Source organism: Dendrobates tinctorius, unplaced genomic scaffold, assembly GCF_039654945.1.
Source record: "Dendrobates tinctorius isolate UK_male_01 unplaced genomic scaffold, ASM3965494v1 ptg000022l, whole genome shotgun sequence".
NCBI classification, from domain to species: Eukaryota; Metazoa; Chordata; class Amphibia; order Anura; family Dendrobatidae; genus Dendrobates; species Dendrobates tinctorius.
Genome location: NW_027361690.1, coordinates 107,898,978 through 107,911,344, shown reverse-complemented (window position 1 = coordinate 107,911,344; position 12,367 = coordinate 107,898,978). Strand labels below are relative to the sequence as shown.

Genomic DNA, 12,367 nt, shown 5'->3' with positions numbered 1-12,367 from the left:
TCTATCTCTCCTGTAGATTGTGAATTGTTATAGTCAGTGGGGTCCTCTCTCCTATAAAGTGTAAACTCTTATGGTCAGCAGGGTCCTCTCTCTCTCCTGTAGAGTGTAAGCTCTTATGGTCAGTAGGGTCCTCTCTCTCTCCTGTTCAGTTAAGCTCTTATTGACATAGAATCATAGAATCATAGAATTGTAGAGTTGGAAGGGACCTCCTGGGCCATCTGGTCCAACCCCCTGCTCAAAGCAGGATTCGCTAAATCATCCCAGTCAGATGTCTGTCCAGCCTCTGTTTGAAGACATCCATTGAAGGAGAACTTACCACTTCTCGTGGCAGCTTGTTCCACTCATTGATCACTCTAACTGTCAAAAAGTTTTTTCTAATATCTAATCTGTGTCTCCTCCCATTCAGTTTCATCCCATTGCTTCTAGCCTTTCCTTGTGCAAATGAGAATAAAGTTGATCCTTCTACAATGTGACAGCCCTTTAGATATTTGTAGACAGCTATTAAGTCTCCTCTCAGTCTTCTCTTTTGCAAACTAAACATTCCCAAATTCTGCAACCTTTACTCATAAGACAGGGTTTGCAGACCGGTCACCATTCTGGTCGCTCTTTTCTGAACTTGCTCCAGTTTGTTGATGTCTTTTTTAAAATGTGGTGCCCAAAACTGGACACAATATTCCAGATGAGGTCTGACCAAAGAGGAGTAGAGGGAAATAATGACTTCACGTGATCTAGACTGTATGCTTCTGTTAATACATCCTAGAATTGCATTTGCCTTTTTTGCTGCTGCATTACACTGTTGACTCATATTCAGTCTGTGATCTATTAGTATACCCAAGTCTTTTTCACATGTGCTGTTGCTTAGGCCTATTCCTCCCATTCTGTATATGCTTTTTTCATTTTTATTGCCCAGATGTAGTACTTTGCATTTTTCCTTGTTAAAAACCATTCTGTTTGTTGCTGCCCACTTCTCCAGTTTATTTCTATCTTTTTGAATCCTCTCTCTCTCTTCTCTAGTATTAGCTATCCCTCCTAGCTTTGTGTCATCAGCAAATTTAATCAGTTTACCCTCAATTCCTTCATCTAAATTGTTGATAAAGATGTTGAACAATACAGGGCCCAGGACAGAGCACTGTGGTACCCCACTTGAGACATTCTTCCAACTGGATGTGCAGCCATTTACGACCACATTTGGGTCCGATCACTAAGCCAGTTATGAATCCACCTAACAGTTGCCTTGTCCATTCCATACTTAGTCATTTTTTCAATAAGGATTGTATGAGATACTTTGTCAAATGCTTTGCTGAAGTCAAGATATACTATATCTACAGCATTTCCTTGATCCACCCAATCAGTGATTCCATCATAGAAGGAAATTAAGTTAGTCTGACATGACTTATTAGTTACAAACCCATGCTGACTCTGTTTAATCACTTCATTCTTATCCAGGTACTGACATACATGTTGTTTAATAATTTGCTCAAAGATCTTTCCTGGTATAGAAGTCAGACTAACCGGCCTATAGTTGCCTGGGTCCACCTTCTTCCCCTTTTTGAAGATACGAACAACATTCGCTCTTCTCCAGTCTTCTGGGACTTCTCCTGATCTCCAAGAATTTTCAAAGATTATGGAGAGGGGTTCAAAAATTTCTTCTGCTATCTCCTTCAGTACTCTGGGGTGTAATTCATCTGGACCTGGAGACTTGAATTCATTTAGGTTAGCTAAGTGTTTCCTCACTATATTTCTGTTAATAGATATCCTGGATTCTTCTATTCCCTTAATAGGACAGTGAAGAACAGTTGATGTTACATTTCCTTTCTGAGAGAAGACAAATGCAAAATAGGAGTTTAAAAGTTCGGCCTTCTCAACAGTGTCAGTGGGGTCCTCTCTCTATTCTGTACACTGTAAGCACTTATGGTCAGCGTGGTCCTCTCTCTCTCTCCTGTAGACTGTAAGCTCTTATGGTTAGTGGGGTCCTCTCTCTCTCTTTTTCCTCTAGTGTATAAGCTCTTATGGTCAGCGGGGTCCTCTCTCTCTCTTTTTCCTCTAGTGTGTAAGCTCTTATGTTCAGCGGGGTCCTCTCTCTTTTTCCTCTAGTGTGTAAGCTCTTATGGTCAGCGAGGTCCTATATCTTTTGTTTTGTGTAACTCTTATGTTCAGCGAGGATCTTTCTTTCCTGTATGCCTTAAGCTCTTATGGTCAATGGGGTCCTTTCTCTCTCTCCTGCGCAGTGTAAGCTGTTAGGGTCAGTGGGTTCCTCTCTCCATCCCATAAAGTATAAGCTCTTATGGTCAGCAGGTTCCACTCTCTCATTCTCTCTTATAAAGTGTAAGCTCTTATGGTCAACAGGGTCCTCTCTCTATGCTGTATAGTGTGAGCTCTAATGGTCTATGGGGTCCTCTCTCACTCTCCTATATGTATAGAGTGAGCTCTTATGGGCAGTGGGGTTCTCTTTGTTTCTCTTCTCTCCCCCATGAGTATTTTCTGAGCAACTACAAATTTTCCAGTATTGAGATTTGATAGAATCTGTTTGGCCCAAATCAAATTTTGGGGGAAAATTTTGCGAAGTCGGCGAATTTAAATTTGATAAAATCTGTTCATCTCTAATGACCACCTCTGTACTTGCTTAGGTCTTTACCAGTGTTTCCAGTCCTCAGTTATTCCCAACAGGTAATGTTTCTGGCATTTCCACGGGTGATAGAATAATTGTCAGTGTATCCGGCACTGCCATAGATGTTTTCCTATAGAATATTCTTGAGCTGTATCTGCATGGTGAATACTTGTAGACTGGAGCTGGGAAACATGGGCCAAAGATAATGGTAATAACCATTGCATATCCTGTATAGGGAGAAACCCAGACACTGGCGCAGTATTAAATTAACTCTATATTCTCTCATTATATTGTAGTGATGTTCAAAAAGCATTGTGCATTTTGTAAAAAGATAATAAAATAGTATCCTGATCACCTTAATACACAAAAAATAATTGAATTTCACACAAGCTTTGATGTAACCATGCAATTTCAGTATATCTAAGGAAAGGCTTCATTAATTCCCCCTCACCCCTTACACTCCTGCATTATGTTGTTGCTATATTTGCGCTTTATGAAATCTTTTGTAATTTGTTATAATTACTTCTAGAATACATATCATATATAAAGGCAGCTCTTTCATGTGGTGTGAGCATAAATATGAGATTAATCCAAGTACTGCTCATTATTAACATAGTAGTAATGCTTTATTAATATCCTATTGAATTACATTGCTGCAGTATATATAGTAGGTGTATACAGAGCCATGTACATGGCAGAGGCGGCATGGCGGTGCGTGGAGGACACATCGCTCCATAGCCTCAGTGCACTGCCTTAGAGGCTCGTTGGACCCCATACAATTTGTTTAAACTCCAACACCAACTACCTGCATATTTCTGCATGATCTCAGAGGAAATCCAGTAGAGACCTCATGAGCATCTATAGAAGATCCATTATCGCAATGCAAACTAGCAAGCCATGATACAGCTTTGGGCATGAGATATAGCTGTATTCATGCACTATGTGGTGATCACCCTAAGATTGTATGCGCCAATCCTCACTGTACAGAGTCAGTGGTATGCTAACACATTGATGGGAAGGAAGTTAATGTTTTCCATCTTAAAGGGGTTTTCCCATGAACAAAGTTAATTTTCATCAATATTTTAATCAATAGATCTTTGAGTAATAATAAGTTCCGCAATTAGATATGTAAAAAAAAATGTTCCTGTGCTGAGATAATCTTATAAATGTGCCCCTGCTGTGTACTGTGTAATGGCTGTGTCTGACCGCGAAGGAACATGGTCTGATCATAGGATTTAAGATTATTCTTTCTTTGAGGTAAATCATTGCTTAAAAACAGTCAGGGAAATGTTTTGCTTCACAAAGAGAATCATTTTCAATCCCATGCTGTCCTGTCTATATACTATTTTGCTCTCTCCCCTGTCCAGGATCTGTGTTATGATGAGACCATGTTCCACTATGGTCAGACACAGCCATTACACAGTACACAGCAGGGGCACATTTATAAGATTATCTCAGCACAGGAACATTTTTTTTTACATATCTAATTGTGGAACTTATTTTTCTACCAAGACCTTTGATCACTGTGTACTTTGTGGGACAACCCCTTTAAAGTCTTTCATACATATTGGGATAAAGAGGACATGACACTAGGTCAAAAGCGGACGGTTTTTGAAAAATGTTTCTGTTCTTCACAAGCAGGCAGGACTCACACGGTAATTATGCAGAACACACTCTGAGAATCTAGTGAGCCATAAGACCATAAATGTAAGCACAAAATAATGAGGCCCATATCTCGGAAACCATATGGCCAATTAAAAAAAAAGAAACAAAAAACCCAGAACATTCAGGGGATCAGTGAGAATGGAGTTAGAGCACATACTGGACACTTTTTACCTGGTGACAGGCCCTCTTTAAAGTACCGTATGTTTCTGGTTGAATGATCATAATGTCAACACAGCCATACACATGTTAGATCATGGCACTCATTATACTTGCCATGGATATTTGATAACAAGGCAACGAATGAATGATCTTTAATGTAATATTCTTTCAATTAAAGCTCTGTCCTTCAATTTGTTAGAAAAAAATTAAAAATTAAAAATTTATTTTTAAAACATGGTGGTCTGCGAAGTTTAGATCATATTTTTCAAAAAATCATTTATTTTCATCAGTTGTAACAAGATAGTCCCACTAAATTTTTTCAGCAACACAGTACTCCCATGCCTCTTTGTGTTCTCTAGCTGGGAGTGGGGCGATCCTGCATAATTGACGGTTCAGACTATGGTTACGGTGTTTGTCCAAACTGTGCCCTCATCAATGTCATGTGAGGAGGCTTGGCTTCTGCAGAATCAGAGGAGCACATTAGCAGTGGAGCTGGTTGGGATGAAAAGCTAGCAGTGTGCTCCAGCCATTCCGGCTAGCTTCAATGCAGTGCTTACAAGCTCACTATAATAGAGATTGTAAGGACATGGTTAATGTCCTGTTCTCACAGGGTTAACTTTTGCCGGCCTCTCTTTGGATCTGGGAGGGGTATTTATACTCACTCCAAACTAGGATTCCCTGGCAACTACACTGTTATTCTGGCTGTGTGTCTGACCCCCCGATGTGCGTGTATACTGCATTCCTTTTTTGATTGCTGTGTATGACCCGGTCTGTCCCCTCACTCTGTACTCCATCTCTCGTTTTGGTACTATTGTCTTCTCCGGTTCTGACCTCCTGGCTTGGCTATTGTTACTCCGTTTTTGTCCCTATTGTACCATCCATTGCCCGTTCTGGTTTTCTGATCTATTGCTATGTCCTGACTATTCGCTCTGTCTAACCCTTTGGTACTGTCCTGCTATCTCATGCTTTGACCCGGCTTGATCTGGTTTACGTCCCTGTCTATACCCCTTGGTAACTTGTCCCGTAGTTACCTTTCTAGGAGTTTCCCTGCAGCTCCTAGCACTATGGAGCTTAGGTCACGCCCCCAGCAGTCACGTGCTTCAGGTCCTGATAGTCTGAAGCACGCATTGTCACCGCTGCTGTCCCACTCCACAGGTATCTTTGAGCACTGTTTTTGTACTCAGGACATGCGCACTGGCTCAGTGAGCAAGTGCAGTACGGTGTTCCTGACACACTGCTTATTTTCAGCCACTTCTGTTAGACTTTGTCAATGGCCAGTAACCTAGGCAATAAGCCTTGAAGGGTTGTCCACTACTAGGATAATCCCTTCTCTTTTGCCATGTTTGGCCCTGCTAAAATAAAAGCATCTAATCTCACCTCCCATGGCGGCACCTTTTCAGTTGTGCCGTCAATCGCATTAATGGGGCTCGCGTGTCATAACAACCTCACGTGAGCCCAGGAATGCGAGTGCCGACATGCTGGAATGGCACAGGAGATGATATTAGGTGTTTTTATTTTAATGGGGCCAAACATGGTATAACTGTCCCCGCCTTCAGACGTGAGAGCAGCCGCTCACCGTTCACTTCCTGTTAATTACTTTTACTTGTCTGAAGGTGGTTGAGGACAGTGACATCAGCATTGACTGGCCTTCAGGAGTGTTAGCACCGATATGGCAGTAACGGCCCTCACATTGGAGACGAGTATAAATTTTAATTTAACAGGGCCAAACATGGGGAATGAAAATTTGTCATCCAAACAGTGGATAAAAGATAAAAGAATGATAAAATAATGATAAAAGAAAACAATTATTCCATTCATGAAAATGAAGAGGAATTTTAATAATAAGTACCTTGCAAAGTTGCTAGTTTTTAAACAAACAATTTATAATTTTACTTATCTAAGAAGATGGAAATAACCCTCTAATTCAAAGTGTATGGGACCCTTAAAGCATTTATCTATCACCTATCATCTAAATGCTAGATCAGTAATGGTCTGACTCTTGGGAAATCACCTGCCCCAATCACTGAAATGGAGAAACAAAGTCCCACATTACATCTAGCCTCAAGACCACAATCAGGAGGAGCTTTTCTGGATAGGTAGTCGAGCAGGTGTCCTACCACTTCATTTAGAGTATAGAAACCCAATGGTATGAACTGGGATAAAAACTAGTGTGCATGCAGCATGTAAGCACACGTTCACACTTGGCCACTGAACATAAAAAAACAAAGACAGAAATACAATGATTAAATACCCTGCAGTAAATATATAAACAGCATAGTGCATGAAAATAATATGCGGTATTTAGTTAACATGTTTTTTTGATAACAAAAATACGAAAGTCGCCCCACCTCTTCACGGTGACCAGAATTGGGACAGTCCTTTTTAGTATTAGAGTTAGGACTGTCCCAATTACGGTCACCGTGAAGAGGTGGGATCACTTTCGCATTTTTTTAAATCAAAAAACATGTTAACCAAGTACCGTATATATTTTTCATGCACTATACTATATATTTATTTACTGCATGGTATTTAATTGTTATATTTTTGTCTTTGTTTTTTTTTTTTCATTTAGCGTATACGACACTAAGAATAAAACACTGTTAACATTTCAGTTTTCTTTTTGAATAACTGCAAAAAATGCAACAAATGATTTTATTCTTTGAACAGCAGAACTGTCTGCAGTTATCAAGGCTCGGAGTAATAGTGTCCTAACTGTTGTTAATTTGGTAAAAAAATCATATGTAACTAAATAGCAATGGAGAGTTACATAATATGTTAATCATGCCTTGTATTAAACACATGCACCGCAAACTGTAGGGATCAAATTGTCACTAAATACTATAAAACTACAATATTAATAGTGTTGTGTTAGATCATCAGGATACAAAACTCGTAAAACTGCTTTTACTATGGAACATTGTGGATTCCAGTTATGTTATTATTTATTGTCTTTTCTCTATGCCTCTCCAGGTCTCAAAGTTCTAGAGGTTCTGATCAATGTGACCAGGCAGCAAGTGGAGGATTTTCATGGTTCTGAGGATTACTGGTGTCAGTGTGTTGCTTGGAGTAATCTGGGGACCTCGAAAAGTAGAAGAGCATCTGTGCGCATAGCTTGTAAGTATTGTGATAACAAAAGAGAAACGCTTTCATTGCTTATAAAAATAGGAGACAAAGGCAAGCCCGGACGCCTGCCCCAAAGGGGCTACAGGGAGGGCGCACATGACTAAGGAGGGATGCTAGGCCTGAGGGTTAGTGAAGGGTAAGGTGTAGTGCTTTTGTGTTTGTGGGGAAGGTGTGGGTTGGAGCTATGGGGCTTATGGTGCAATGTGAGTTGGCAGGGAGTGGTCAGTAGTGCTTTGTGTTTGTGGGGAAGGTGTGGGTTGGAGCTATGGGGCTTATTGTGCAATGTGAGTTGGCAGGGAGTGGTCAGTTGTGGGATGGATATATAGGGCAGAACTGTGGGGGGATGGTCATTCCTTACCTTGCAGACGTCCGGAATCGTCAGCTCCTCACATCTGGGACTTCAGCTTGAATCTTTGGATCCAGAAGATGGAATACCTCGTGGCACAGATGAAGAGGATGATGGAGCAGCGCGGCCAGCAGTGGATGAAGGAACAGCTGCAGCGATGGTCTGGTGATGGCGACGGCGGAGAAGATGGGACCCCTCTGCCTCCGAAGCGGCAGCGACGACCACAGCCTCCTGAGCACCTCAGCCCGGAGTTAAGTTTGCAGTGGAGGATGAGCCCCATTAGCAGACCTGTTGCAGAAGACATCGCGGGGCCGGAGCCAGAAGTCGAGAAGCAGGCAGCAAGGTAACGGGGCGGTGAGTGACGTGGCCGGCCTCCCCTCCATTTCGGATCGCGGCACACAGTGGTGACGCGCATGTCGCGGCCACGTTACCCGGCATGGTCACCTGACCCGGCGCGGTCATCGGCATCGGTGGACGGCGGTGACGTGACGCGGCAAGGAGCCCGGTGGCGAGGTGGTGTGTGACTTCACCGGCCTCATTTCCTTTCTCGCGGCGCTGGGGGGAAGCGGGCGATGGCTCGGTCATGTGGCCACCCTTCAGCTGCCAAGGGCCACAGGTCATGTGGTCCGGCGTCGCGTTCCCCCGGCGTTGGGTGCCAGATTCAGGAGGTGTTGCCTGCGGCTGGAGCGCCAACCTCCCCTCCCCTGTTTGAGGCTCCGAGCCGGTGACTTTTTGCCATGCATTCCCGGACGGACAGTTGGTCTGGGTGCTGGCGCTGCGGCCCAGGAGGGCTGCAGTCGGCGTAGATCCATGGAGAAGATCGCAGTTGCGGTGCTCGACGCGGAGGACACGTGACGGCTGTTCCGTGGGGTTCCGCGGAGTCAGCCTAGTAAGTAAGGCTCACTTAAACCTTTATTAATGTCTAGATTATATTGGTTGGGAAGGGTGTTGTTACGTATGGTTTCGCACTAGGGTAGTAGTTGGTTTTTTGTCACGGGGTTTCGGAACGATGCACGGCTGGTCCATGTAGCCAGCATTCAAATATGTGTGGGAATGGTTGCTTTGTGGTTCAGGAGGCTGTTTTGTGCACTTCATGAGTGTTGGGAGGTATTTTTTAATTTCATGCTAGTTTGCTTTTATGATAGTGGGTATATCTATAGGTGACGACATCATTTTATTTTGATTAGTATAATTGTGCTTGCATTCTCTGGGTGTTTGTGTATGACTGGTGGTGATTCCATGGCGGTTTGTGAGTAATTCAGGTGGTGATACGGATATTGGCAGAGCGGTGGTGGATAGCCATATCCATGCCGGTTTTATGGTTTATTGTTATAGGCATGGGGTCTTTGGGCTGGAGGATTATCGCCGCGCCTAGTATTTGATAAGGGTTTGATGGTAGTTCACTGATGTGGTGAGCTGTTTTATCGCCGCGCCTAGTATTTGATAAGGGTTGATGTTAGTTCACTGATGTGGTGAGCAGTTTTATCGCCGTGCCTAGTATTTGATAAGGGCTTGATGGTAGTTCACTGATGTGGTGAGCAGTTTTATCGCCGCGCCTAGTATTTGGTAAGGGTTGGATTGCAGTTCACTGACGTGGTGATCTGTTTGGGTAGTGCATCGGGTGGCTTAATCTTTCACGTTACAGTGGGGTGTGTTCTATTGCTGGTCAGAGGTGAGGGGGTAGGTGGTCGAGTTTTCATTATGGTGTGTTTTATTTATATGCCGGGTTCAGTTCTCCAATAGGGGCTTTGAGTGTACTAAGGGTTTTCATGTTCACTAGGGGCATTTTGGTTTGTTGTGGCAGACGTTCTGGTGAGGTCGAGATGCTTGGGACGGCAGATCTTTTGGGAACCTGCCTTTCTCTCAGCAATGGATGACATTTCCCCCGGGGGGCTTGGAGTTGACCTTTTACCGGATTTGTTTTCCTGGTTAATTTCTGGGGGTACGTAGATATGGCGTGGAGCTGGCGTTTTTATGGTTGGTCAATGTCCGGTTGTTGAGGTCCGTGGTTTGGTTTCTGTGTGGTAGTCGGGGATTATCTGGTATTAGGGATGGTGCAGTGTTTATTTTCTGTTCATGGTCCAACCTGGGACTACTATCTGGTATTAGGGAAGGTGGTGTGCTTATTTCTGTTCACGGTCCAACCCTTGACTACTTTGGGTTTCTTCATGCTCAGGGCGTAGTTGCAGTTATCATGTGTTTGGATAAGTCAAAGTGTTTGATTCACCTGGGGCCCTATGTCTAAGTCAGGTTAGGTTAACGAGTACATCGTGTCAGGTCGGGGGTCGTTATTAGGTTCCCATGTATATCGCGCTGCTGTTTTGGGGGGTTGATTTTGGTTATTGAATACGTGGGGCTACGATCCACTGGGGTTTTTTTGCATGATCTGCAGTCATATGGCGTTCTTACGGTAATTTGCTGGTCGTGGCTGCCCTGGGGCAGTTTTAACAACTTTTGTACGTAAGGACTGGTGGGTTCTCACTGCGGTTCTTTAGGGTTGCCGATTGAGCTTTTGGCAGACTGTATCGGGTGGTATTTGTTACAGCCGTTGATTGCAGCTACGTAGGAGTTTATTATACAGAGTGGATAGTTTTTCGTTACGATGGGCTAGGAGTTTTATTGTGGGTGCAGCTGGTCCTACTTTGCCTTCTGGGTATACAGCTCTCCTTAGAGTCTTTTCTTTTTGGGTGCCCCCGGACGGGGGGGCCAGGGTGAAGTGTTGCGCAAGGATGATGCAACATTTGAGTTGGGTAACCCAGCGTGTGCTTTACTGGTCTCGGGGGTCCTGGTTGGTGAACGGTTTGTTTATCCACCGGGTGTTGTTCCATTTGTCAGGAATTCTGTATAGAGCATGAGGCAGGACATGTTTTTTCGATGGCCGTGTGAATGGTCTCCCGCGTGGGTGTAGCCCGTCCGGCAATACATGGCTATGTCATTTATTCCATTATGCGCACTTGTCAGGACCGGCTGGTATTATGGGGACACGGTTGTGGTGCAGCGCTGCTGCGGGGGAGGTGTACTTTAGGTAGTGGGTGAGCAGGTTGCAACTATAACATTACTTTCATTAATGTCGGGTTGGTGGTACGCTGTGGCAGGGGAAGCTAGTGCGATGTGCATTGACTTTTAATGACTCTAAGGACCTGGTAATCGTCTGGGGCTGTGCTCCGTTTGGGGGTGCTTTTTGCGGTGCTTTAAGGCTGAGTGGCGGACAAGCATCGGGCACCGGTGAGTGCAATGTTTTGACGGATGGCCCGGGTTTATGGTGTCTGGGGTTTTCGGGAGACGTGATGTGTGTCTGAGTTTTCCTGGACTTCAGGTGGTGTGGAGTCGCTTTTCTTTCTTTTGTGAGTAGTGTCGAATCCGCAGTTCAGCGGGGAATGGGTGCGGAGTACATCTCACTTTTGGTAAGAGGGTGGCAACAATAGTGTTGTGATTCTGGGTTCGAAGTGCAAGGGTGATGCACACAATTAATTCGTTCCGGGTCGTGGTGATTACGGGGTGGACTGGTTTATGTTTTCTAGTTGGGTGGATATTTAAAGATAGATGCTATCACGCAGGGTTGACGGGACCAACAGCGTTTTGGTACTGCACGTGTGTGGTGGAGACTTGGTCGCTGGGGCGTCAAGGGGTTTGATCTGAGACATCGGGCCTGAATGCTCCTGCCTGGGAGCCATGCTCGTGTTGTTGTTCATGACTATATAGTGGGGCACGTTTTTCAAGAATCTGTCGGAGGTTGGGGAACCAGTGTAGGTTCTGTTGTTACGTCTATAATGGTTGGCTTTGATTATTATCAGGTGGAGTGCAATTTTCTGCCTGGGAGCCGTGCTCGTGTTGGTGTCCATAGGGGCTCCTGTTTGGAATGACTACATAGTGGGTTTTACTGGACACATTTTCAAGAATCTATCGGAGGTTTGGGGAACCAATGTAGGTTCTTTTGTTCACGGCAATAATGGTTGGCTTTGATTAATTATTAGGTGAAGTACAATTTTCGGAGGCGCCTGCAGTGTTGCGGTCTCAACGAGGCAGAGGCGGCGGCTCAGGTTGGGGACTGGTCGCGCAGGCGGTGCATAGGATTGGACGATGCAGTTGGCTAGTTGCAGGTCTTGGATGTGGCTGACCTTGTTGTACTGGTATTTTGGTGCAGGTTGGCATTGTGAGGTCTAATGGGGATCAGCTTTGATCGATTGGTCTTGGTACAGAAACATTGGTTACTCGAGCCGCAGAGTCGGCTCGGGTTAGGGTTTTTTGGTGGTGGTACTCGCACTTACAAGGTGTCATACGTGCTCGCGGTGGCGGAAAGGAGGGCGGTATTTGAAGTCGGTGGATTGCACAAAGAGCGGGGGGGTGAACCCAGTGCAGGAGCGGGTTACCCCTGGTGGTGCAATGGTATACTTGGTTAAGGTGGGTCCCAGCTGTGCTGGGTCACAGCGGGACATGTTAACGTGGGACCCTGCTGTGTTGGGTCA

At 44.5% G+C, this 12,367-nt stretch overlaps 1 protein-coding gene across 3 annotated transcripts in view; it reads left to right on the top strand.

Annotated features, from left to right (window-relative positions):
* The window catches only part of UNC5D (unc-5 netrin receptor D), a 941,164-nt gene that overhangs the window by 285,388 nt on the left and 643,409 nt on the right, over nucleotides 1-12,367 (top strand). For all 3 annotated transcript variants that reach the window (XM_073569039.1, XM_073569040.1, XM_073569041.1), the window contains exon 3: nucleotides 7,403-7,546. In XM_073569039.1, the coding sequence (XP_073425140.1) occupies nucleotides 7,403-7,546 (144 nt within the window). The remainder of the gene's footprint in view (nucleotides 1-7,402; nucleotides 7,547-12,367) is intronic.